Genomic DNA, 27,358 nt, shown 5'->3' with positions numbered 1-27,358 from the left:
CTATATGTATATATCTTTACAATGTATTTAAGACACAATATGAGATTAGCCACAATGGAAAGACATTATTAAAGGGCACATAGATCTCTTTGTTGGTGATACAGTTTAAGGTAATAGCTGCTTGATGGGACTGATGCTGTCAATTAAGGAAGTTAATTTCCTAAACAGATAATTAAAATGAATCATAAACCATGAAAGGCATTGTTAAATTGGGACCTGCCAGAAGCCGGTCCATCCTTGCTGCTTGACACAGTCTCTGCAGGGAAGAAACATCTGCACAGCATATGTTTCAAGGAACCTGGAGTATATGGCATACTGTTCTTAATATGTTTGCTCCCCTTCTTAGCGTTATGTGTTTTAACCAAGGTCACCTCTCCGAGAAAGGTTGTTTCCCCAGGTGGGGATTTTTCCCTCGAGTTAGGGATTAACAGGACTAAGGAAGGGAATAAAACCCCTTAACTAAGTTCCAGGCGGGTAATTAATCACTTTACGAACAATCACTTAGGATAATCTCCTTCAGTTACTTCCTTGTAGTTTAACAGAACAATAGAGTAGTGACTTTGGAATGGAGATAACAAACGCCCTAACCTTTGGAATAGAATGGATAGGATTAAAATCAACTGGTATAAATACAGATGTAACAGGACAATAAAGACTGAACCTGGCTAGAGACCCCACTGGCTATGCTGATCAACTGAACGCTGCCTCCATGTGCTTCCTTCTTCTCCGACTCCATCCACACCTTTGGGAATCCCTGGACCTGCTGAGGCTGGACCCCAACAGGGACCTTCTGATATAGTATAAGGTATGGTAGCCAACAGCCACATCTGGTAACTGAGCACTTGAAATATGGTGGTGCAAATTGAGATGTGGTGTAAGCATAAAATACAAACCAAATTCAAAGACTTGGTAAGATAATTTTCGATATAGTAGGTTAAAACTACATTAACCTTAATCTTACTATTTCTCTTTACACTTTAATGTTGCTACTAGAAATAGGAAATATCATGTGACATATTTTCATTGGACTATGTTGCTTTAAATCCTCAAACTGTTCTTACCACTCTATGCCCCTTCTCTAACAAGTAAGTCTATCAATCATATTTCTCTACTATTTCATTTTCTATACTATCTTAGTGATATTATGCTTTTTACTTTGTGCCACTGTCCTTTAGACAAGATAATTTTATTGTGTAAAGTATCTGAAAGTTTTAGAACTATCACAATATAGGCTGTCCTTTTTCAGTAGCATCAACACAATTTTGAAATATTCTGATATATTTTTAAATCCGAAGTGATGGAGTGGGTTAATTTCTAGCTTCCCAGTATATACATATTGCATTTTTACTTAAATTACATTTAATTTTAAGATAAATGTAAGAACTATTTATAACTTCTAAAATGCTTTCCATGACTCACATTTGCTGGTGGTCGGTTCCCATTGTTAGAGTGCTTCCACATTTTCATGGTAATACGTGCTGGATTAATATTTTTAATGATGCTATCATCTTCAGAAATAACAGTAATCATAAAATCTGTCATGAGGAACATTAAAAAATTTGTTTTCTTTCTAGTTCAACTAATGAATTTGGCTAATTGCATAGCAGGTCCTCAAATAACATTGTTTGGTTTAAACGTTGTTTATTATAATGATGTCACAGGAACTTAACTCTGGTTTATATAAATTAGCCTATAGTAAAATTGGTTTTGCTATATGTCGTTTCACTTAAAGTCACAGAACCTATCAACGATGTTAAGTGAAGACTTACTGTACAGGCATACCTCAAGATATTGTAGGTTTGGTTCTAGACCTCTATAATGAAGCAAGTTACCATACATTTTTTTTGCTTTCCCAATGAATATAAAAGTTATGTTTGCACTATACTGTAGTTTAAATATGCAATAGCATTATGTCTAAAAAAACAACGTACATACTTTTAATTAGCCTATTGGAAAAATGGTGGCTACAGACTTGCTCAACACAGGGTTGCCAAAACCTTCAATTTGTAAAAAAGCAGTATTGCAGAAACTCAATAAAATAAGGTATGCCTGTATGTCAAAGCATACAAATTGTTAATAAAATTCTGATGAAGAAAATAACACTATTCTTTAATCAGCATTCTCCAACAATCCTATCTAATAAAGAGGGAATATGGTAATTGACCCTCACACCGTCGAAAAGATGGAGGTGCCCACAGCCAATAAGGAGGGAATATGTTAATTGACTTCCCCACCCGCAAAGATGGCAGCGCCCACAGCCAATAAAGAGGGAATATGCTAATTGCCATGCACTCAAAGATGATGGTACCCACAGCCAATGAGGGAATATGATAATTGACTGCCACGCCCTCAAAGATGGCTGGCAGGGGAGGGCAGTTGTGGGCAATCAGGCCAGCAGGGGAGGGTAGTTAGGGACTACTGGGCCGGCAGAGGAGGGCAGTTGGGTGCAACTGGGCCAGCAGGGGAGGTCAGTTGGGGGCAATCGGGCCGGCAGGGGAGCAGTTAGGCGTCAATCAGGCTGGCAGGGGAGTGTAAGGGGGTGATCAGGCTGGCAGGCAGAAGCGGTTAGGGGCAATCAGGCAGGCAGGCGAGCGGTTGGGAGCAAGCAGTCCTGGATTGTGAGAGGGATGTCCGACTGCCGGTTTAGGTCCTGTGGGATCGGGCCTAAACTGGCAGTCAGACATCCCCCAAGGGGTCCCAGATTGGAGAGGGTGCAGGCTGGGTTGAGGGACAACCTCCCCCTCCACCACCACCCAGTGCACGAATTTCGTGCACCGGGCCTCTAGTTTGTCTATAAAACTTAATCATCACAGACAACTCTGGTGCTAAGTCTTTCCCAGAAATCTACACATACATCTTTGTTATTAATAGTCCCTTGTCTTATTTTCATAGTCTGCCATGGTGTAAGTTCTATCATGCAAGACCAAAAAGGTTAGACTGTGGATATTCAGCAACCTAGAAATTTGGGCAGCTGGTCATAAAATCATATGCTTTGTGTATTCCAAGAATACAATGTTTACTTTCTTTTATGATTTTTAATAGCATACATCAGCTAAATTATTACACATAATATTCCCCTTATGTTTATCATCTGTACCAGCCATTTGACATCTGTTCCTTTTTTAATCACAGAAAATAGGTCTTATCTCCCCAAACATTTAAAACACTTGAGTATAAAGACAATGTATATATGTAACGTAAGTAGTTACAAGAAGCAGACCAAAAAATTTACATTAAAAAATTAACAATTTTTAATAATTATATTTATGTACAGGAACTCATCCCTTCAAGAAAACAAGTCTTCAAGAAAATTACCTGTATGAAGCAAATAATATTTCCTATTGATTTGGTACCTGTTAGATTACAATGAAATTATTTGCTTACTTGACTGTCTCCTACATTAGACTAAACTCATTGAAAACTGTCATATTCATTATTGGAACTAAGAGCCAAGTATAGTGCCTAGACACAGGAGGTATTTAGTAATGTTTGTTGTTCTGAAGTATCTTTAATCATAAATTCTGATGTGATGTATTTCCTTCCAAATTAAGTTAAACAATCTGTTTTTATTTTGTTAATACTGCAATACATTTAGTAGAGCCCTGACAGTTCTTGCCATTTAGCTGTTTATATTTCTTTTGCAAACTGAATTACCTGAGGCTATCAGTTTATGTATGAAGTTTCAGTTTGTTATGTACCATTAAAAGAATGCAGGATACAGAGGTGACAAAAGACATATAGCTAAGTCAAATGTATTTTCTGTGTCATTTAAAAGGCTATTACATACTTGCTTTCTTTATCATGCTAAGTACCTAGAATAAATACAGGCAGTCCTCGGGTTACGTCGGACTCGATGTACATTGTTTCGTGGTTACATCGCCATCTCCCATTTATTTTTTATATAAAAAAAAGTTCCGTCATTTCGACGTATGGACATACGTGTTTTATGTTTTATGTTTTTTATTATTTATTTACTACAAGGTCAGGAATTGTTATCTTTTAAATTTTTTTTTTTTTTACTGTTTCATTTCATTACTGCTGTTTATGTGCTCCACGTGAGTGACGTAGGTGCTTATGTAGGTGGGTTCCTACTTATGGTGAAAATCGCGGGTCTCTGACATAACCCGAGGACCTACTGTACTTTATTCCACTAATTTGAAAGGCAAATTATCATTACAAATTTATTTTAAAACTGTGAATTACTCACCAGTGAAAGTACCCCCTGCTAAAAATAAAGTATCTTTGTCATATTTAACATTGAGACGAATGGGTTTTTCAGGGTCTGGAAGAATCATTAACTTAATTATAGGTCCTTCTATGGTATTCCTGTTATGGATGGCTTTCACCTGCATAGTATGTTTTCCTCTAAAAAGGAAAAAATGGGGGAAAGGATTCAAATTACATTAGTTATAATCTAAAAATTCTGAGAATTTATACATAGTTTAACTCATTTAGGTAACTACTCTTGCTCATTCTATCACCTAACACTAAAGAGAAGGCTAGTTTATTACTCTTTTCTTTTTAATTCCTCGCCAGAGGATATTTTTTCTATTGATTTTAGAGTTTGGAAGAGAGTTGAGGGAAGGAGGGAAGAAGAGAAGGAGAGAGAAATATCGATGTGAGAGAGACACATTGATTGGCTGTCTCCCCCAGGTGCCCCAACAGAGGCCAGGGATCAAACCTGCAACTCAGGTATATGCCATTGACAAGGAATTGAACCTGTGGCCCGGCAGTGGTTGGGCTGACACTCTAACCATTGAGATACACCGGCCAGGACAGTTTATTACTCTTAACTTCAGCAAATAATAAGAAAAAACAGTCTGTATAATACTAATAACCATTAAACTCTCAGTTCTTACCTAGGAGCATAAACACTGAACAATCCCAAATTAGCCCTGCCCCTTTCATCTGTTTTATACTGTTGGCTTGAAGGCGTGAGCTAAAAATAAAACAAAATAAAATAATTAGAAAATTCTAGAGATGAAATTCAATTTCTCTATTACTAATTTAAAAGTTATAGTTGCATACACTTCTAAAACCTACAACTTTCTAATTTCACAAATACTGTATATTACAAAACTGGGGTTCTGGGGAATGGCATGGGAGAAATAAACATAAATACACACACACACACACATAATTCAAGGCATCATAATACTATGTCCACTGTTACTTCATCTTTTATCTTTTTTTCTCCCTCACCCAAGGATATCCTTTTTTCATTGATTTCAGAGGGAGGAAAGAAGGGAAAGAGAGAAGGAGGGAGAGAGAGACACTGATACAAGAAACATCAATAGGCTGCCTCCCATACTTGCCCTGACTGGAGTTGGAACCCAAAACCTGGGTATGAGCCCTAACCGGGAATTGAACGCACCACCTTTGGTGTATAGGACAATGCTCCAAACAACTAAGCTACACCAGCCAAGGCTCATCGTTATCTTTATGTCTATCAAATGTGCTTCTAAATTTTTGTTGCAATACTACCTTCATAGTGATAACCAAGCTTCTAGTTTCAGGTGATTAAGAATCAGTTGCCACATTTCCTAATAATTGATTAGAAAAGTCTGTCAGCATTTTTATCTAGTAACTAGAGTCATATTCTTATTTGGGATAGAAAATAATCAGTTTAACCCTCTTAGAAACAAACATTAAGAACAAAAGTGAATTTGTAAAGTGTGATAGCAGAAAATCATACTCCTAAAACCTAATACTTACTTCTGCTTAATGGAACCTAAAGATAGGATAACTACTAGTATAGTAGATGAAGAAAAAAAAAAAAAGCAACAGTTGGAGAGGCAAAAATGATGAGTAAGTGAAATGATAGAATAAAGTCCTATATTTTTACCTGTCACATTTACCCTTTGATCCCTTATATCTCAACCCATTTTTCTCAAAATAGGCCCTAAATCCTTATTGCTAAGCCAGAGAAGCAAGTCTATTTCTGATTGCATAGCAGCAATATCATCTTTTTGACAGATTATTTTAACCCTGATTACTTTACTATGAAAACAAGTCCATGTGGATCACAAGCCATTCTCGGCACTTTAAAATCCTGTATGTCTTTTTCTTTTTAATCCTCACCCAATAATATGCTTTTTGCATAGGGGATGACTCTCCAACTAACTCAATCACCAGCCATGGCTCTCTTATATGTGAGGATTGAAAACAAGTCCTGTATGTCTTTTAAGATCAGCTTTTTAGGTCCTGGTAAATCCCTATTGGGGTTCTTATTGAACTGATAGATTAATTTCCAGTAACTGTGTATTTACATATTATCAACTGTTTTCATTCACTAAAATTATAAAATTCAAGTCTGGCTGAATATTACCTCAGGAACTCTCTCTGTGTTGCCTGGTAACAACCTTGCTGGAGCAAATTAATTCTCTTCAACCAATAGGAGGGATTGTGTCAAAACACAACTTTGTAAGAGACTGGCAACTTCTAGCTTTTCCCCTCATAGAAGGGCCTCCAACTTTGCACCAAGCATTCAAAGTCCCTAGTAGATTCTAAGCAGTTGGTTATCCCAATATTTAGGTAAGAATACTTAATATTTGACTTCCTAATATCCAGCACTATGTTTGCCCCCAAATATTACAAGGCCATGTACATGACTGCCCCATACCCTAGAACAACCCAGGGTAGTTTTAGCAGCTATGCCTAGGCCCTAGTAGGTACCTATCATGACTTTTTTTGCTTATCCTCAGCTTGTAAGTTTCCCCAATACCTGTTCCTTAACTCATACTGCGGGTCATTATATCTGCCCTCCAGTCACACCTTGTCAGTGTTATCTATTCATCCCAATCCAAAATCCAAATATTAGTAACCTAATACAGAGGGAATATGCAAATTGACCATCACACCATCACAAAGATGGCAGGGCCCATAGCCACAAGATGGCGGCGCCCATCCCCTCAGCCCCACTGGAGTCTCCCAGTCCTTTCAGCCCCGCTGGGGGTGGGGGTGGCAGGCATGGTGTGGCCGGACCCACCCTCAGCCCCCCAGGGCTGGCCCAAGGCGCAGGCAAGCCTCAGGTGTCGGCTGCCCAGCCGCTCAGGGTGGGCCCGAGGCGCAGGCAAGCCTTGGATAGTGGCTGCCCAGCCACCCTGGGCTGCCCAAGGCGCAGGAAACCAGGGCCGGCCAAGGCTTGCGCTGCTGGCAGTGGCAGCAGCAGAGGTGTGATGTGGGTGTCGCCTTCCTCTTATCGCCGGGCGCCTCCTGCCCCTGACGGCTCCTGGACTGTGAGAGGGGGCAGGCCGGTCTGAGGGACTCCCCCCTCCAGGGCATGAATTTTCATGCACCGGGCCTCTAGTTACACAATAAATACTCAAACAGTCATAACTGAAGAAAGCTGCTAACTTCTTACAGTGCTTGTAAGATATAAACTTTATTTCCATAAAATAATTATGAAAAATCTTTAAATTGATAAAAATCTTTAAGTATAGACATTATGTTATGTAAGACTACATTTAAAAAAAAGAAATGTGACACCTAAAGACATTATTATAAGAATGAAATCAAAAATTTTAAGTGAAAATTATTTAAGGACATTTAAAACTTACCTTTAAATTGTTAGCTTTTATGATATTTATTTTAACCAGTGGTACAGGTGCTGGATTATCCCACTGATCACAAAGTTGAACAATGAGAGGATGCTGTAATTCTTTTCCATTAATTACTGGAACAAACTGATATACATATAAATATTTTAAGAAGCACTAAATATGTGTCAAACAATATCATTACTATTTGTATACTTATAAAATCATCATAAAGTCTATCTCTGTTCTACTCACAAATGGTTTCTTTCATCAATTAAAATAATTTTAAAAGTCAATTATATTACTAATGATCTTCACAGAAATGATTAATAATTCAATAAAAGGTCAGGGCACATGCAGGAGGCAACCAATCAATGTGTCTCTCGCACACTGATGTTTCTCTCTCTCTCTCTCTCTCTCTCTCTCTCTCTCTCTCTCTGCCTCCTCCCTCCCCTCCACTCTCTCTAAAAAAATCAATGGAAAAAATTCTCAGGATTTAAAAAAAAAAAAGGATAATCTCAAACTAGGGCACAGGCATGTAAACTCTTCTTAAATGATCTGCTTCTTTAGAAGTAAATTTTATCTACTACCATAGTCATATGAGTTCATTTTCCTTTAGAAAAAAATGTAAGCTATCATACCAAAAGGTGCCTTGCTATACCATAAGTAAATGCCAGAATCTAAACATTTCAATATTACAATTCTAAAAATTTAGTAAAAGCTCAACAAAAGTAACAGATTTGATAGGCATTTGCAGAATTAGATTTTAAGATTTAACTACTTGCACAGGAAGACATACTTAAGTTTTTATGGATATAATGACTTGATATCTGAAATATGTTTTAAAACTCCAATAAAAACATTTTTTTAAGTCAGTGAGAGAGAATGAAACAAAATTGGTAAAAACCAGTAAGAGTTTCATTATACTATTTTCACTTTTTTGGATGTTTGAAAATATAACATATTTAGGATTTGAATTATTGTACTGTTTTTTAACAAACAAGGACACAGTAATGTATTAAATAAAGTATAAAGAATTGTATTATTTTGTCCTTTTGCTGTCCTTTAACCATTCCTATTGTTATCTGTTGTTCCTTTAACAACAAAATATATCTGTTTTGATCCACTGACAAGCTGAAAGAAATAAGCCATGTGATATTAAATTCTTTCAATCAAGGCAGGAAGTTACTTACCTCCTTTAATTCTGGCCAGTCTATAAGGAGAAGTTTAGCTGGTGGTCCAGAAATTAGCTGTACTCGAATAAAGTCAGAAAACTCACGCCAAGTAAAACAAAGATCCTTATTTCCAGGAGGACCTGGAATAAATTTGATGCCTCTTACACTTATACTCTGTGTATTTTCCTAGTGAGGAAAAAAGTACATTGAGAAGATAGGAAGATGTGCTTCTGGGTAAAACAATCGCAAATAACTTGCACACATGTCAACATTGGCATACCATGAATTTCATTTCCTTCAGAGGAGAAACTGAATTTCTTTTTTTGTAAAGGAGAGATCTAAAAGTCTGGCTATGTACTTTTATCTTACTTTGTCTAAATCAGTGGTTCTCAACCTTCTGGCCCTTTAAATACAGTTCCTCATGTTGTGACCCAACCATAAAATTATTTTCGTTGCTACTTCATAACTGTAATGTTGCTACTGTTATGAATCGTAATGTAAATATCTGATATGCAGGATGGTCTTAGGAGACCCCTGTGAAAGGGTCATTCGATCGCCAAAGGGGTCGCAACCCACAGGTTGAGAACCGCTGGTCTAAATCCTATCTTATTTACACTGACATGGTCTCCTTTCTGTTCCCACATAGCCAAGCAGGTGCTTGCCTAATACCCTTTGCACTTGCTCTTTCCCTCTGTTTGTAACATTCTTTACCAGATATCTACATGGCTTTTCTTTTGTTTGTTTTTTCATATAGGATATCTTATTCAGAGGGGTCTTCCCTGACCAATCAATATAATGTCACTCTATTCCCTTACCATGATTTATTTTTCTTCTTATCAGTCATGTCTTACCTATTGCATGCTCTCCAAATTACAAGGTGATCTCTAAGAAGGTAGAAGCTTTGATTTGTCACTGATTAATTCCTGGTACTTAGAATACCTAACACATCATATTAATGGAAATCAATAAAGCTAGCTTGTAATTTTTACAATGTGATTGAATGACATAAACCAGTTACACACTGGGATGAGTACTGTAGTATTTGCATTTTAATACCGACTCTTAATGATTTCATCTTAATTTCCACTGAGTAGAAATTCGTATTTTAAAAATTAGACTTAAAATTTTATGCTTTGTTTGTAAACAACTGTTTGTAGAATATTTTCTGTAAAAAGACATTGTAAAATAATCCACATTAATCTCCCCAAAACCCCAATGAGCGCTCTAAATGGACTCTACCTGGGCCTTAGAATTCCTCTTCTTTCACCTACTCTGTTCTTGCAGGTTCCCTGAAGGTCTGACTTCCACACCTCTTTTTCCCTAAACATGTCTTTAATCTCTCTAGAATACATTGTGTCTGCTTGTTTTAAATTGAAATAAGTGTACCACAATTCTTATTTTAAACTAATCTCAATTAACTCCACAGTTGTAAAGTTTCACAATTACTTTAATAAAGAGTGTGAGCACTTAGAAATTTGATTTAAACAGCTGCATGAAAAACTGCCCTAATATTTATATTCAAGTGCTTATAGGTGAAATCGTGTTATGTATAGAATTTGCTTCAAAAATGGTATGATAAGGAGGGAAGTAATGACTTGAAGCTGAGTAATGAGAGCATGGGATTTATTTATACAATAATCTATATTTTGCATATGTTCAAAAATTTTAATTACAAAAAGGTTTTATAATTTCTTTTATGATTTTTTTTGCTATAAGCACTAAAATCAAATTTCTTTTAGTTTATTTTAGTTTCCCCCAAATTTTGTCACATGTAAACCAATGGCATTAGCCAACTGTAGTGAAAAGCAGCCATACCTGAAAGGTAGTTTTCAACTGTGAGCTATCAAGTCCAATACCAGCAATTCCCAAGGCAGATAAAGAACTTGGTGAAAATGCTTGAATCTGATTTCCATACTGATCTGTAACTATTACAACTAAAAGGAAAGTTTGATTTCAAAGTGTTATCTTTTAATAAAAGATACAAATTATCTATAAATACACTTATATACTTTAATAAAATTATGCTTAAAAACTTACTTTGTTCTTGTTTGTATTTTTATAAAAAAGTTATACTCACCTTATAATCAATCACAACAAAAACATCAAGAATATATATACATTTGAGTTTATTCATTTAAAATGATGCTGATGCTAACCAGATTTTTACCATAAAAATTTGAAGAAAATAATTTAGTATTACATATCTAGATCAGCGATTTTCAACCAGTGTGACCTGACACCCTGGTGTGCCACAAGAATCTGTAAAATATGTAATGCCTGACTATTTAGTCAGGGACACTGACCTCTTTTCCCTTAGATTGGCAAATTAAAAAATGACAATGGCTAACATAACAAAAGCCGTGCAGTGTGACTGTCCTGTCTTAAACCATAAATATAGAGATCATATAATAGAGTTGCTTCTTATTAATCAAATTGCATAATAAGGTTGTATCTGATTAATTCTTGGTACCAGACATACAAGTGTAGGCACCTGATTTTTTTAAAAAGTCGCTCTGGAGCAAAAAGGGTAGATAATTACTATTAGTTTATGTGTCAAACAAGAAGAAAAAGGTTGAAAATCACTGTTTTAGATATATGAAAAACACAGGATAAATATGTATTCACTGGTATGAGCCAACGTCTTTTCCAACACATTTTTTACCAAATTAATTTCACAGTATGTCAGCCTGGGCAAAAATAGTGAAAACACTTCAATCTTTTCTGACAATGGATTTTAAACCAGTAATTGTATATAAACCCAAAGCTTTCCTTTCAGATTACATATGTCAAAACATGAACATAAATACATATTAAATAAGCTTTTGTGTTTTGTTTTGTTTTGAACGCTGGACATACTAACCTATTTCCCCTTGAAGCTCTTGGCCCATCTGTACTGTTTTTGCTCCTTTCAACTCACACTTTAGATGTTTAGGTTCATCAGGTAGGGGTCTGAAATTGGTTAAGTTAAAAGGTTTTAGTCACATCATTCATTGTACAAAAAATTTAAAGTAGTTACAAGATGCCAAAGATATATGTATCACTCACTTTCTAAAACTCAAATGTAATAATTCCCCTCCAAATAACCCAAGAGTAAATAAAGGCAGCTTGCAAAGAGTATAGAATACTGACAGAAAAAAATTATATAAATGTTAAATCATAGTATCTATGCTGGATTAAAAAGAAATTATAACGAGAGCACTGAGAAAGAAAAGAAGGTTAAGAATAACTATTAAGAGATCTAACTATAGTTGGAAAGTAGTACACCTGAAAATTTTATGGAGCTATTTAAAGTGTTGGAAAAAGTATGAAAATGGGTAGAAGGCTTGAAATGAAGGAGGTTGCCAGAAAAGAGATGGTCAAGGAAGTGACAGGCGAAGGTGAAAGATAAGATTTTTAATATATTTACCTCCCTTCCCCTTTTCTATCAGTTCTATATATTGGGTCTGGTTGGAGTCAGCTTTGAAACTCATCAATAACCAAGGAATATTTCCTTCTGAACAATACATTGACTAATAAGGTTGTATATTTCATATTTTCCGTGTCTTCCATTTTGCAGGTGTTTCACTGTTGCTTGCACTAGGAAGACTTTCCTTTAATGCAAGTTTTGGCTCTTACAGATACTAGAGGGCCAATTAATTAAGCACAGGGCTATACTGATATTAAAAACTAATCACTATCTCCAGTGAGGTTTTTTCCCCAAAGACAACCTACTATATTTCACATAAATTGTGATATTTCCTACATTAAAAAGAAATTTTACATGAGTGCTTTTGAGAAAAGTATTTTTATTGCCATATGCTGAATTTTGAAATATCTCCACGTGTTATATGTCCACAAACCTTACTGTAAATGCACTTTCCAAAGACACATGATCATCCTGAAATGAAACCTGGCAATAGCGCATATCTTTTACAGATGTTGGTACTTGTACATCAGGAAGCAGACCTTGCAGCAAGTGTTCTTTGTTAATCTCAGGAGTCCAATTAACCTAAGAGAAAAATTACATAGTTAACAATAATAAAAAGTTTAGTCTAATATCCTCCTACTGCCAACTATCTTACTAAGTGAAGACTCTTAAAGTTAAATTATAACCCAGGCTCTCTCCCTCTGAGGAAAAAGAAGTCTCTCTTATGACCAGAATGATGGTGGGTCATATCTGTATATATAAAAGGCTAATATGTAATTTGTCCCCACGAGAGTTCGACCAGGAGTTTGCTCACTCACTATGACATGCGCTGAACACCAGGAGGCAGTGCGAAATGAAGGAAGGCCCTGGCCAGCAGTCAGCAGCTGGGGAAGGAAGGCCTTGGCCGGCAGCCAGAAGGCCGCGGTAGTGCCTGATCGCTGGCCAGGCCTAGGAACCCTACCCATGCATGAATTTCGTGCACCAGGCCTCTAGTTATTATGATAAAAAAGTATCTTCTACGTTGTTTTTGCTGTTAATGTTGCCATATCTTTCAATGCAATATAAAAATTCTTAGGTTATTTCTTTAGAGTTTTACTACAAGATTCTCACTGTGATAATTATGGTTTAAAAATAACATATAGATCATATTACATGATCAATTCTGAGAGGTAATTTTCATTTTTTAAAAAGAATCTTATTAATATGGACTTTGAAGAGATTTTGAGTGGACCTTTGTTCAGCAAACACAGAAATTATGCCCACTGATGATAATTACCTCTGGCCACCTTTTGGCTTTAATCCATTCTTTTTCTAAATCTTTATTTTATATATATACATATTTTTATTGATTTCAGAGAGGAAGGGAGAGGGAGAGAGAGATAGAAACATCAATGATGAGAAAGAATCATTAATCGGCTGCCTCCTGCATGACCCCTACTGAGGATCGAACCCATAACCAAGGCATATGCCCTTGAGCGGAACTGAACTCATGACCCTTCAGTTTGCAGGCCGGCGCTCTATCCACTGAGCCAAGCTAGCTAGGGCTAAATCTTTCTTGTTGAAAGTTTTACATATGTCCCCTTATTCCCCCCCACCCCATTGACCTCTTCTAGCTTTAATCCATTCTTGAATGCTTTTAGCTCTAATTTAATTTTGCACCTCTTGCATTCCATATTTTAATTTGTTACTAGATCCATATTTTAAAGTTGATTATCCCACTCTATCCTACTTTTAAATTTCCAATCTTTTCTATTTAAGAATTTTTTTAGCCCAACTTTGTTGTAATTCTTAAATAATTGGTATTCTAATATTTTCATCCCAATTTATGATGCTCTAATCTGTTTAGTCACCTTTTAATCTTTTTATTTATTTATTTATTTATTTATTTATTTATTTATTTATTTATAATATATTTTATTGATTTTTTTACAGAGAGGAAGGGAAAGGGATAGAGAGTTAGAAACATTGATGAAAGACAAACATCGACCAGCTGCCTCCTGAACACTCCCCACTAAGGATGTGCCCGCAACCAAGGTACATGCCCTTGACCGGAATCGAACCTGGGACCCTTGAGTCTGCAAGCTGATGCTCTATCCACAGAGCCAAACTGGATAGGGCCTTTTAATCTTTTTAAACTATGTTTCATTCTCATTTAGTCTATATTATACTTTTTTTTTTTTTAATAATAGAAGCAAGTAGGAGTTGCACAAAAAGCTGTGCTATCCCTTCAATGAATTCCTAGTTCAGTTTGGGCTGACTTTCCTCAATATTGAAGAATTATATAAAGACCACAAAAACCACTTTAAAGACTATACATTTAATTTATTAAAATAATAGTATTTAATATCTTGTATTATCAATGAAGAGGTGCATGTTTTAAAATCTCTGGAACCCAAGAAATATAAAACTACTAGATTTGAGGCAAAAATGTGTCAAATGTAGGCCACAAGCTCTGAGAATGGCCAAAAGAAAGGTATATACAGGAAGAGGCTCTCCAGTCAATTCTTCTTCACCTCAGTAAGAAAAAGAATGTGGAACTAGTTTAGAAGCCAGGTTCCTTGACACCACTTTTAAACCACTCAGCCAACTCTGCTGATATAGGGTAAAAATGACTTGTGCCTCCGTTTCAGAATTATTTCTCTCTCAATCCTCTCTTCTCTCATTAATGAGGGAAAACATAAACTAGCTGGAGCAGAGGTTATTCCAAATAAAATTTTTAAAATAAGGTCAGTTGAACCCCTGGTTAAACAATTCTTTAAAATATCAGTTATTATTTTTGGAAACTCAAGATGACTATAGGACATGACAGTATAAAAAATAGTAAGTTCTACATCTGTCCCACAACAGCAACTGTCCAAATATGTAGTTAATTAGAATCCCTTGCATAAGGGTCCACAAACGTTGGAATTCCAGAGATGGGGGTATGTTTATCTCTAATTGCCTTAAATGAACCTGGGATTTTAAAAATTAGTTTCTCACATAAAGAGGAGTTTTTCTCTAAGATGTCAAAGAGAAAAGTACAGTTTCTTCTGCCTATAATGCTTGGTTTGAAAATGTTTGTTCTAATGCAATTAAAATAATAGGGAAACTTTTGAGTATAAAAGCAATTTTACTTTACAATAGTTGAACACAAAAAACTGTTGAGCCAAGCCATGCAGAATATAAAAAACAACACACCTCAAACACCTATCAGCCTCCTCAGCCAATTATGTGTATTGAGCCACATGAACACATCTAGTGATTTCACAAGCTGCAAACCCTTCCTGTACCCACTTTCACAAGTAAACTCACATATTTTTTATAGTGTTCATGGACTTCTTAATCATTTAACATGTGTTACTGCTACTGTTTTTGGTACTATTTTATTAGTTTCCTATTTTTTTTTTAAATGGGTGAGTGATGAGGTTTGAGTATTGTGCCTCTAATTCCCATTTTCCCATAAACCCTGTGTTTTTTATTGCACCATTTTACACACAATGACTTTTAGGAATTTACATGTTTCATTACAGCATAATTGACAGTACTTTTAAAGAAGTAAGCAATCTACTTTATGTGATAAAAATTTAATCATTTTGATTTGGGTCTCTGTTAAGTGAGATGTTAAGTTTCAACATATAGATTAACCCATTTTAGGTACAAATGATATATTCAAATTTCAGCAAACTGATGAAAACCACCTAAAGTTACTGAGAACCTACTAAACTATTTTCTAAGATCATGCTTTTAGCAATTGTTATACCAATTCGAAGTGGCCAAATCAGGACTCTGTATAATTAACAATACTGCTTCATTATTTACCTTTAACAGACCTTTTATTAGGGCCTTCAGAAAAGCTATAAATAGACTGCTGCAGTAAGATGGTGATTTTGATTGTGGATACAGCAATACAGCTGGCCAGGTAGTGACAACTAAACAAAATACCAAACATTGGAATTTGGTTTTAAGTGTCAAAATCATGTCACACATGACTCATTCACGTTTCAGCCTAGTGCATGAAAAAATACTCTTATTTAGCCTAGAATTATAACTGATGGTAGTATTTCTCTTTGGTAAGATTCTTCTTAGAGGTTCCGTATAAAACTTCTTGTTCAGAGAATGACATTAGAGGAATGGAGGTGTGAGAGAACCCTTGGCCTGTCCCACTAAACTGTCAATAAGTTAACCAACTATAATTCAACAAAGAAATCCCTGCTCAACAGATGCATGCCTGAGACCCGCACATTGAAACATCTAAAGGTGAACAAAAAGGAGTAAATGGAAGACAAGAAGGAAAGCACAGACAGCCCCCAGAATAGGCCTGCAGCCAGGAGCTCTTGGCCCAGTTGGGAGAGGGAGAAAGCTGGTGGTAGCACATGCATCCTTGGGCCGGAGGAACAGAGAGCTGTGGGGAGCAGCCCAGCAGGGCAAGCAGCGAGGAAGCGAGTGAACAGTGCCTGAGAAGGCAGATGCCTGACAGGGCACACAGGGTTCTGCCCTGCAGCTCTCCACTGTTGGGCAGGGCAATGGTGTTTCATACAAAGAAACAGAACCACAGAGCCCTGCTGCCACTTGGAATCCGAAAACTTGCCTCACATTGTTCTTAGAGTCGGGTCCAGGAGCATATCTATAATAATAAAAGTGTAATATGCTAATTAGACCAGACATCCTTCCGGAAGTCCTTCCATCCTTCTGGACAAAGCTGGGGCTGCAAGGGAAGCCTGGGTCCCGGGCTGCCTGCTGGCAGCCGGAAGGAAGCCCGGGTCCCGGGAACCAGAAGGAAGTTCGGGTCCCAGGTGCCAGAGGGAAGCCAGTGCCGGCAGCTGGAGGAAAAAGGCCGCATCTTGCACGAATTTCATGCATCAGGCCTCTTAACTGTCTGTAAATCAAGAGCTATTGCAGTAGAACCGCTGTTTCCCTCTATGACTGATCCCCAGGAGGGGTACTTGGAGCATAACCCCACGGGGTCAGGGATCCCCATTATGGTGAGGGCATAACAAATCCCACCCCTAAGCAGCACAGCTGTACTGTCTTACGGAAGATGTGGAGGTCAACCCTGATAGATCACAGAGGTAAAAAAATCTTGCAATTCAGCATCATCTACTGGAAAATAGTAGAAAGACCTTTTCATTAATATAGACAGATATAAATGCTTAGGCAAAGAACAGCAAACACTACTAATAACAACAGTAACAAGGATGATCAGAAAAAAAAATGAAAAATCTGCAGAAGCAAGCTGGAACACTGGGAATTATCTTACCTAATAAAGAGGGAATATGCAAATTGACCATCACACCATAATGGTCAAGATGGCTGTGCCCACAGTGAAGGCAGGGATTCCATAACACAAGATGGCTGCACCCACAGGAGAGGCTGAGCTCCTGTAATAAGCCTTAATGAGCAATCAGCAGGGACCTGAGGCTGCGCCCTCCGCCTGGTGGGGCTTGACGGGGGACATTAGGCCATGCCCCCCACCTGGCAGGGCTTGATGTGGGACCTCAGACTATGTCCCCCACCCGGCAGGGCTTGACAGGGGACCTCAGGCTGTGCCCCGGGTCCAGGTGCCAGACCGGAGGACCTCAGGCTGGGCCCCCTGCCCCAGCACCGGGCCAGAGGACCTGAGGCTGTGACCCCCACCCGGCGGGGCTTGACAAGGGTGTGGCCAGCCGGGTCTGGATCTAGCCCAATGGGAGTGGGGCCTGCCATATCTGGATCTAGCCCAATGAGGGTGGGGCCGGCCAGGTCTGGGTCTCGCGTGATTTCAAGGTGCACGTGGGTGGGCAGGGACCCAACTCTGGTTCCCGTGGCGCACCCCAGAGTCTGACAGGAGGAAGATTTTCATATACATTTTACGAATTTTTTTCATCTCTGACACTTCTATTATAGAGAAAGGGCAAATAGCAATATTAAAGTATTTTCTCTAATTAATTCCCTTTTAATGTGCATAAATTTCAAGCACCAGGTCACTAGGGTGATATAAATGACAGATTTCAAGACTGCAGTTCTGAAAATACTCAGTCAGAAGTGAGAAAATATAGACAGACAATTCAATGCACCCAGAAAACAAATCAATGAACAAAATGAGTACTTTACCAAAGAGATTGAAACTTTTAAAAAGAACCAATTAGAAATCCTGGAAATGAAGCATGCAATTAAGGAGATTAAGAGTTAACTACTGAGCATAGAAAACAGCCAATCATGGGGGAAAGATTTAGTGATATCCAAGACTAGAGGCCTGGTGCACGAAATTCATGCGGGGAGAGGGGTGTGTCCCTCAGCCCAGCCTGCACCCTCTCCAATCTGGGACCCCTCGAGGGATGTCCGACTGCCGTTTAGGCCCGATCCCGCTGGACATCCCTCTCACAATCCAGGACTGCTGGTTCCCAACTGCTCGCCTGCCTGCCTGCCTCTAACCCAGGGGTGGGCAAACTTTTTGACTCGAGGGCCACAATGGGTTCTTAAACTGGACCGGAGGGCCGGAACAAAAGCATGGATAGAGTGTTTGTGTGAACTAATATAAATTCAAAGTAAACATCATTACATAAAAGGGTACGGTCTTTTTTTTTTTTTAGTTTTATTCATTTCAAGCGGGCCGTAGTTTGCCCACGGATGCTCTAACCACTTCTGCCTGCCAGCCTGATCACCCCCTAACCACTCCCCTGCCAGCGTGATTGATGCCTAACTGCTCTCCTGCTGGCCTGATTGTCCTTAACTGCCATCCCCTGTCAGCACGATCACCCCCAACTGCCCTCCCCTGCAGGCCTGGTCGCCCCAACTGCCCTCCCCTGCATGCCTGGTCCCTCCCAACTGCCTTCCCCTGCTGGCCTGATCGCCCACAACTGATCTCCCCTGCTGACCATCTTGTGCTGGCCATCTTGTGTCCACATGGGGGCAGCCATCTTGTGTGTTGGAGTGATGGGCAATTTGCATATTACCTCTTTATTAGATAGGATAGGAATTTAGAAATGACACAGAGGTAAGAGGAGAGAGAGACATGAGCATAAAGAAAAATGAAAAGAGCTCTATAAGAACTGACTCCATTAGAAAAAGCAATATTAGAATTTAGAATTATAGGCATTCTGGAGGAGAAGAAGGAACATGGAACAGAGTCTATTCAAACAAATAGTGGATGAGAACTTCCCACACCTATGGAAAGAACTAGATTCTCAAACCCAAGAAGCAAAGAGAACACCTAGTTACTTCAATCCAAAGAGGCCCTCTCTAAGGCACCTGGTTTAAAAGCTGTCAAAAATTAATGACAAAAAATCCTCAAAGCAGGCAGGGAAAAGAAGGAAGTGACCTACAAAGGAAAACCTATCAGAATTTCATCCGACTTCTCAGCAGAAACTCTACAAGACAGAAGAGAGTGGAACCAAATATTCAAATATCTGAAAGAGAAATATTACCAGCCACGAACAATATAACCAGCAAAATTATCCTTGAAATATGAAGGAGAAATAAAGATGTTTCCAGACATACTAAAGCTAAGACATTTTATCACCAGAAAACCTCCATTACAGGAAATACTCAAGGGAGTTATTCTACCTGAAACAAAGAACATAAGGTCATAACACTACAAGTAAGATCACCAAAAAACCTACAGCATAAACAGGGATAATTTGTGACAACAAAAACATAAAAAGAAAAGAACCGTGGCATATATGCAACTTTATTTTTTACAAACCTAATAGTAACCACACACAAAAATCCCCAAACCAGGATATATAGCTTAAAAAGGGAGGAAAGAAGTATGGAATATCACAAAACAAAAACAACGAACAGAAACACAAAGAAAATAAAACCAATGGAGGCACAGAGCTACCAGAAAACAAAAGATAAAATGGATATAGGAAATCCTCATACACTAATAATTACACTAAATGTAAACGGTTTGAATTCACCAATAAAGAGGAACAGTTAGCAGAGTGGATCAGAAAACAAAACCCAAACATACGCTGCATACAAGAGACACATGTAAGATGCAAAGACAAAGGTAGATTCAAAGTAAAAGGATAGAAAATGATTCTCCAAGCAAAACTTCTTATTCAGAGTCTTCCAAACATAAAGTAAAAAAAAAAAAAAAAAAAAAAAAAAAAAATTCTTAAAAATAAACAATCTGTTGCCCAGCCAGTGTGATGCAGTGGTTAAGCATCAACCTATGAACCAGGATGTCATGGTTCGATTCCCAGTCAGGGCACATGCCTGGGTTGTGGGCTCAATTCCCAGTTGGAGGTGTTTAGGAGGCAACTAATTGATGATTATCTCTCATCATTGATGCCTCTCTCTCTCCCCCTCCGCCCTCTTGCTTGCTCTCCATTCCTTTCTTAAATCAATAAAAACCTATTTTTAAAAATAACCAATCTGTTTTAGATACTTACTTTAATTTTCTCCGCTAAAGTTGATGTTACATGGATTTCTCTTTCTCCTTCATCATACATTTGAAAGATAAGATTATGCATAACATCGCCTGCTATCCAATTAACTTCATCTTGGTGTTTGATCTGGATTGCCTTTTGTCCTTCCACACTGAATATCTGTAATCTTGCAACATGGCTACTGGGAAGCAACTTAATCGTTTTCTCCACAGGTGCCACATCTTTACAACTCTAGGAAGAGAAGAAAACCAACATATATTGATTGACATCTGTACTTTTTGAAAACAGATTTTAGCTTTAACAGTGAATGTTTTATTACACTGCTTAAAAATTTATTCCAATAATATGGAAGATCATACTATATACTATTAACATTCATAAGTTTTGTAACTAAGAATATATTGTACTATCAATCATCCCATATTTTATACCACTAAGTTATAAATAAAGATAATGGCCACTTTCTTAAAACCAAAACACTAGCATGTTTGCACTTAAAAGGATTTCCTTCCCCTTATTTGTAAATTTACTTAAAAGTGCCACAAACTTGTAAAATTTTAATCACATAACAGGGATTTGGTGACTAACATTCATTAATAAGATTAAAGATATAAACTATTAAAAGCTTTCAATAAAATCAGGGGCAAATAATTGCCATCAAGTATATTATTTAATGATATTAGGTTACGCTAGTGCTTTTTCAATTCATTATTAAATGGGATAAGTGGACAAGTCTCCTTATAGCTAGATAAGGATTTTAAACATCCTAAAGACTAAGCTGGCATATTTATAATTTATTATAGTTATTACATCGGTGTTCCATAGATCAATAAAAATGAGCTGGATTAAGCTTTATAAGTTGATTTTAGGCATACAATATTAAAATCTTATATCATTATTTCATAACCAGGTATAATGCATTACACAAAATTCAAAATAAGCCTAAGCCTAAAATACCTTTACAATCTTCCTTAGCTCATGCCTCTTTCCTTATCCGTTACAGTTCATTCCTATTAAAGCCTATCAAATCCCATCAACATGAAGGACATATTCAAAATTTCTACCTCACAGAATATCAGATAAACCCATCCTCATCCTCCATCATATGCATATCTAATTTGCCAGACTCAAACTCAAAACTCAAGAGTCATAAGCTTTAGATAACATTTTCTAACTGCATATTACATGCTATACTTTGGTCTTTGTCTTAACTGACCTGGATTCTTGGGTCCTCTGCCTGTTGCTGCCCTGTATTTGCATAATCCCTAATAATTTGTTATTCTTGCTTCTAAGCCCAAATTCCTTCTTAAATCCAAATCGTTTCTCCTTAAGCTTCCTGATAGTATGCTCAAGATAAGTTGGCCATATTATTGAAAAAAGAAAATACATAACAAATATTTGAAGATTATCAAATACAACCAGTCAGAAAATAAAATATTTAGAATAAAGTTATCTCATTCTAACAAAAATAAATAAATAAATAAATAAATAAATAAATAAAAGCTGTCTTTTACCCTTTTGAGGTTCAAAATGTTATTTGATGTATAATTTTTAGGAAAACATCATCAATCAAATGGAATTAGGATATTCATCATCTACTGCATCATATATAAAGAAATCACATTTAAGTATTTCATTTGTTTAAGTATTTGTTATCCCATTCAACAACATTAGGGGATCAATTTCTTATATCAGGCTGGCTTCACCTTCAGCCATGATGTATATCCAATAAAAACTATCCTATGGTTCCCGGACTGGCGTTGCTCAGTGGTTGAACTTTGACCTATGAACCTGGAGGTCACAGTTCAATTCCTGGGCAGGGCACATGCCCAGCTTGTGGGCTCAATTCCCAGTGTGGGGCATGCTGGAGGCAGCAGATCAATGATTCTCTTTCATCATGGATGTTTCTATCTCTCTCTCTCCCTCTCCGTTCGTCTCTGAAATCAATAAAAATATATTTTTAAAAAATGTATCTTATGGTCATATTAACATAATAATGTCTTTATATGAAAATAATAATTAAAACCACAGTTTCATTTTTAAAATTACACATACAAACTAAATACCTATAGTCCATCAGTGGTAGTTTAAATGGAAATATTTAGCAAACTTTCGAAAAAACAAGTGTAAACTATAAAAAACAAAACTGACACATAAATGTCAAATCCTATCTAATAAAAGAGAAACATGGTAATTAGCCATACCTCCGCTACCCTTCCCATTGGCTAATCAGCAAGATATGCAAATTAACTGCCAGCCAAGATGGCGGCCGCCAGCCAGGCAGCTTGAAGTGAACATGAGACTTACTTGCTTCAGTGACGGAGGAATCCAACGTTCCCCACCTGCCTTGCCGGCCTCTGAGCTTGAAGTTTGAAACATTGTTACAAATATAGAAGCTAAACAAAACCCCAGAAACCTGTTTTCAGACAGCTGGGATCTCAGAGCTGGAGTTGAAACAGTGTTTTGATTATAGAACTGAAACAAACCAGATACCTGCTTTCAGCAGACAGGCCTAAGAGCTGGAGCCAAGCCTCAGAGCTAAAGCAGGCCCAGAATAAAAAAAGAAAAAGAAAAAGAGGAGCGGTTGGGAGCTTCAGTCACTGGCCAGCCTGAAAACAGACATCATCCCCTCAGCCAGGCAGGCCAGGCACCCCAGTGGGGACCCCCACCCTGATCCAGGACACCCTTCAGGGCAAACCAGCTGGCCCCCACCCATGCACCTGGCCTCTATCCTATATAGTAAAAGGGTAATATGCCTCCCAGCATTGGGATCAGCAGAGCCGCGAGGCCTCCCGGCACCGGGATCAGCCTGACAGGGGGCAGCGCCCAAACACCCTGATTGCCCTGCGGCACTGTGTGTGACAGGGGGCGTGGCCACAACTTCCCTATCTACCCTGCTCTGTTCGTGACAAGGGAAGGCGCCCCAAACCCCTAATCAGCCCTGCGGCTCTGTGTGTGACAGGGTGCGGTGCCCCATCCCCCTGATCGGCCCTGCTCTGTGTGTGACTGGGTGCGGCGCCCCAACCCCCCCCACCCCACGGGCCCTCCTCTGTGTGTGACGGGGTAGAGCCATAACCTCCCCATCGGCCCTGCCCTGAGTGTGACAGGGTGCGGCGCCCCAACCCCCTGATCTGCCGTGCTCTATGTGTGACAGGGGACGATGCCCCAACTCCCCTATCGGCCCTACTCTGTGAGTGACAGGGGGAGCTCCTCAATCCCGTGATGGGCCCTGCTCTGTGCGTGACAGGGGGGAGCTCCCCAACCCCGATTGACCCTGCTCTGTGCATGACAGGGTACGGAGCCCCAACCCCCCTGCTGGGCCCTGCTCTGTGAGTGACAGGGGGCAGCGCCCTAACCCCCTGATTGGCCCTGCTCTGTGTGTGACGGTGGTGGCGCCGCAATCTCCCCATCGACCCTCTCTTGAGAGTGACAGGGGGCGGTGCCCCAACCCCCCAATTGACCCTACCCTGAGCGTGACAGGGTGGCATCGCAACCTCCCGATCCGACCTGCTCTGTGCATGACAGGGGCGGCGCCCCAACTCCCCAATTGGCCCTGCTCTGAGCCCGACCAGGGGCTGCACCTAGGGAATGGGCCTGCCCTCTGCCACCCAGGAGTGGGCCTAAGCCAGCAGGTCGTTATCTCCCGAGGGGTCCCAAACTGTGAGAGGGCACAGGCCGGGCTGAGGGAACCCCCTCCCCCCCGAGTGCACAAATTTTTGTGTACCGGGCCTCTAGTTTTTATATAAGAAAAAATTAATTTTAGGAATATGTAAATCAATAATGCTACAGAAATTATAAAAGGTTTTGTCAAGAAAATTACTAATATTCTATATAAAACATTAAATTATTCACTATACCACTTCATGCTTCCTTATTTCCCTTTTGCTAAAAGAACTGCAAATACCTCATTTAAAAAAGTCAAACAACTTTACAGAATTTACTATAAATCTCTTAAAGACTACTTGTATGAAGACTCAATATAATACCAATGAATAACAATAACAACTTACAGGTATTTCAATTTTAGCTTTAAGCGTCTGGTCTTTCTTAATATTCTGAACTTGAATTGCAGGTCCTGATAAAATACTGGTTCCAGAACTACTGCAATCCACGGTGTAGACTGGAAGATTAGGAGCACCTAAAAACTAGTAGAAGCACAAAAAATCATTTAAGACCTCAATAACTTACTAAATAGTTGTTTAAATTTTCAAGTACTTCATTAGAGCTATTATTTCTGGCTATAAACTAGAAAATTCTAAGTAAAATTCACTAATACTCTAGGGAATTTATGACTGAAAAGAGTTAATTTTTTATATTTCTGGGTAAAATTTATCTGTTTTTGAAGAAAATCTGACTCCTCAACCAATATTCTTCCCTTTTTTACTTTACATACTAGGGTTTTCCTTTCCTTTTAGCCATCTTCATTTATCCATCCATCCATCCATCCATCCCCAATCTTGAAGGATTTCTATTCATAAATTAAATACTTCACCTGAAATGAGGTGAATGGACCAAGGAAGGAGAGGAAGGAAATCTTTAGTTCATAAATTTCTTTATGAAACTCGGTGTTGCTGACATTTTTATTGGCTTAGGGATCCTGAAAACTATTGGCAATACAATATCCAACAAATTTCTCCATGGAATAATCATTCAAGACCTAGATACTATACAAGACTTACTAAAAGCAGATAAAAATATAGTTATTTCCATTTACTACAATGGGATTCAAAATAAAATCTACATATTCTTTATCTTACAATAGCTTACCTTACAATGAACAACCAATTTTGGTTGTGTTGTTATATTGTCTGATTCATCCAAAACTTCTACCTGAAATGGGAAAGCTGTTCCATTTTCTATAACTAAAAATTCAGAATCAGGTTTCACTTTCAATTGATGAGGGGGACCTACAAGGAAATTATATAATGAAATACAGATTCAAGTTTCCAAGACTGAAGCATAGAAATATCAAAAGAAATAATTTTTAACATTTCAAGTTTTAATATTTTATAAATAATGCTGAGAAAGGAAAAACTAAGCTGTAGGGAGCAGCTACAGGGTTAAGCCTCGACTGACCTGTTGGCAAAGCCACAAGCAAGTCCCAGCTTAGAGGGCACAGCCTTCTTAGCATAATTAAGCTTGACCTTATGGCCTCCCTAGATCCTTCCTGGGTAGCTAATGGGCTGTGGGAGGTGCAGCAAGTGCTGCCAAAATAAGTGAAAATCACATGAACATTGTAACTATGGTGACCACTACCTTGTTTACCTCTGACTATAAAACATGAGCTTGCCATCTGGATCTCTCTCAGCCAGGCATGGGAGATTCACCGAGCCCCAGCTTATTCTCTTTGTCTTTTCTTTAATCCTTCACCCCCCCTCCCGGCCCCCCCGCAGCTCACCGAACCCTTGGCTGTGCTGGCCCGGCACACTAAGCCATTGGTCAGCAAACTGCGGCTCACGAGCCACATGTGGTTCTTTGGCCCCTTGAACGTGGCTCTTCCACAAAATACCGAATTCTGCGCATGGGCCATGAAGTTTCAATCGCACTGTACGTGCGCGCCTGCACGTGGTATTTTGTGGAAGAGCCACACTCGAGGGGCCAAAGAACTGCATGTGGCTCGCGAGCCGCAGTTTGCCTACCACTGCACTAAGCCATATCCATGTTTTATCATTTCTATTCCCCAAATGCATAAATTCTATATCTGAGCAGGGTAGTCTCAATTGCATAAAAATGCCTGATGTCTTTTAAGATTCTCTCTTTGTCTTTTGCTCTTGGCATTTTAATTATGATGTGTCTTGGTGTGGTCCTCTTTGGATTCCTTTTGTTTGGGGTTCTCTGTGCTTCCTGGACTTGGAAGTCTATTTCTTTCACCAGGTAGGGGAAGTTTTCTGTCATTATTTCTTCAAATAGGTTTTCAATATCTTGCTCTCTCTCTTCTTCTGGCACCCCCATAATTCAGATGTTGGTACACTTGAAGTTGTCCCAGAGGCTCCTTACACTATCTTCATATTATGGATTCTTTTTTCTTTTTGTTTTTCTGGTTGGGTGATTTTTGCTTGTTCGTATTTCAAATCTTTGACTTGATGCTTGCGATCCTCCAGTCTGCTGTTGGAACTCTGTATAATATTCTTTAGTCAGTGTATGCTTAATTTCTAGTTGGTCCTTTTTCATATCCTCGAGGGTCTCACTGGATTTCTTGAGGGTCTCACTAAATTTATGAGTGGTTTCTAGAAAATTCTTGAAAAACCTTGTAAGTGTGGTTTTGAACTCTATATCCAGTAGTTTGCTTTCCTCCATTTCTGTCATTTGTGACATTTCTTTGGCTCAGCATTTTTTATGCTTCCCTGTGTTGATAGAGTGGCTTTCTTTGCTACGTGTCCTATAGGGCCCAGTGGCTCAGCCTCCCCAATTACCTGAGGTGGACACTCTTGGTGCACCCCTTTGTGGGCTGTGTGTACAGTCTTGTTGTAGTTAATCCTTGATTGTTATAGGTATCACTGGGAGGAATTGACCTCCAGGCCAAATGGCTGTGAGAATCAGCTGTGTCTACAGTGGGAGAACTTCTGTGCTGGAGACACCCTTCTGGGGTAAGACTTGCTTCAGTGGGGCTTTGATGCTCACTGAGTCTGCCCCCTGAGTGCGTCCCTTATGGATCTGAGGAGTTGTAATCTGGATAGTCCCACTCTGACCACTGGGTACACTGGCTCTTGGATCTCTAAGGAGGTTCTAATTTAGCCTCTGCCTGAGGCTACCTAACAGGAGCTACAGAGAGATCTGCAGATTCCTCTTCTTTGTTTAGGATCTGGAGGTGCCCAGATGAGACCCAGCTGTGAGGCAATGCAAGCTGCTGTGGGGCCTTGGGCCTTCTTTTGGAAGTTCTGGGTCTCT

At 38.7% G+C, this 27,358-nt stretch overlaps 1 protein-coding gene across 1 annotated transcript in view; it reads right to left on the bottom strand.

Moving 5' to 3' along the window:
• The window catches only part of SMCHD1 (structural maintenance of chromosomes flexible hinge domain containing 1), a 147,243-nt gene that overhangs the window by 44,239 nt on the left and 75,646 nt on the right, over positions 1-27,358 (bottom strand). Inside the window, exons 23-33 of the mRNA XM_081097766.1 lie at positions 25,238-25,377; positions 24,481-24,615; positions 20,474-20,701; positions 12,553-12,701; positions 11,574-11,662; positions 10,529-10,647; positions 8,732-8,899; positions 7,560-7,685; positions 4,860-4,939; positions 4,208-4,365; positions 1,420-1,535 (exon numbers count right to left, since the gene is read on the bottom strand). Coding sequence (XP_080953892.1) covers positions 1,420-1,535; positions 4,208-4,365; positions 4,860-4,939; positions 7,560-7,685; positions 8,732-8,899; positions 10,529-10,647; positions 11,574-11,662; positions 12,553-12,701; positions 20,474-20,701; positions 24,481-24,615; positions 25,238-25,377 — 1,508 coding nt within the window. The remainder of the gene's footprint in view (positions 1-1,419; positions 1,536-4,207; positions 4,366-4,859; positions 4,940-7,559; positions 7,686-8,731; positions 8,900-10,528; positions 10,648-11,573; positions 11,663-12,552; positions 12,702-20,473; positions 20,702-24,480; positions 24,616-25,237; positions 25,378-27,358) is intronic.

The sequence above is a fragment of the Myotis nattereri genome (assembly GCF_964212035.1).
Source record: "Myotis nattereri genome assembly, chromosome: 8".
Taxonomy (NCBI): Eukaryota; Metazoa; Chordata; class Mammalia; order Chiroptera; family Vespertilionidae; genus Myotis; species Myotis nattereri.
The sequence above is the reverse complement of the archived record's forward strand: the minus strand, read 5'-3'. Positions and strand labels throughout refer to the sequence as shown.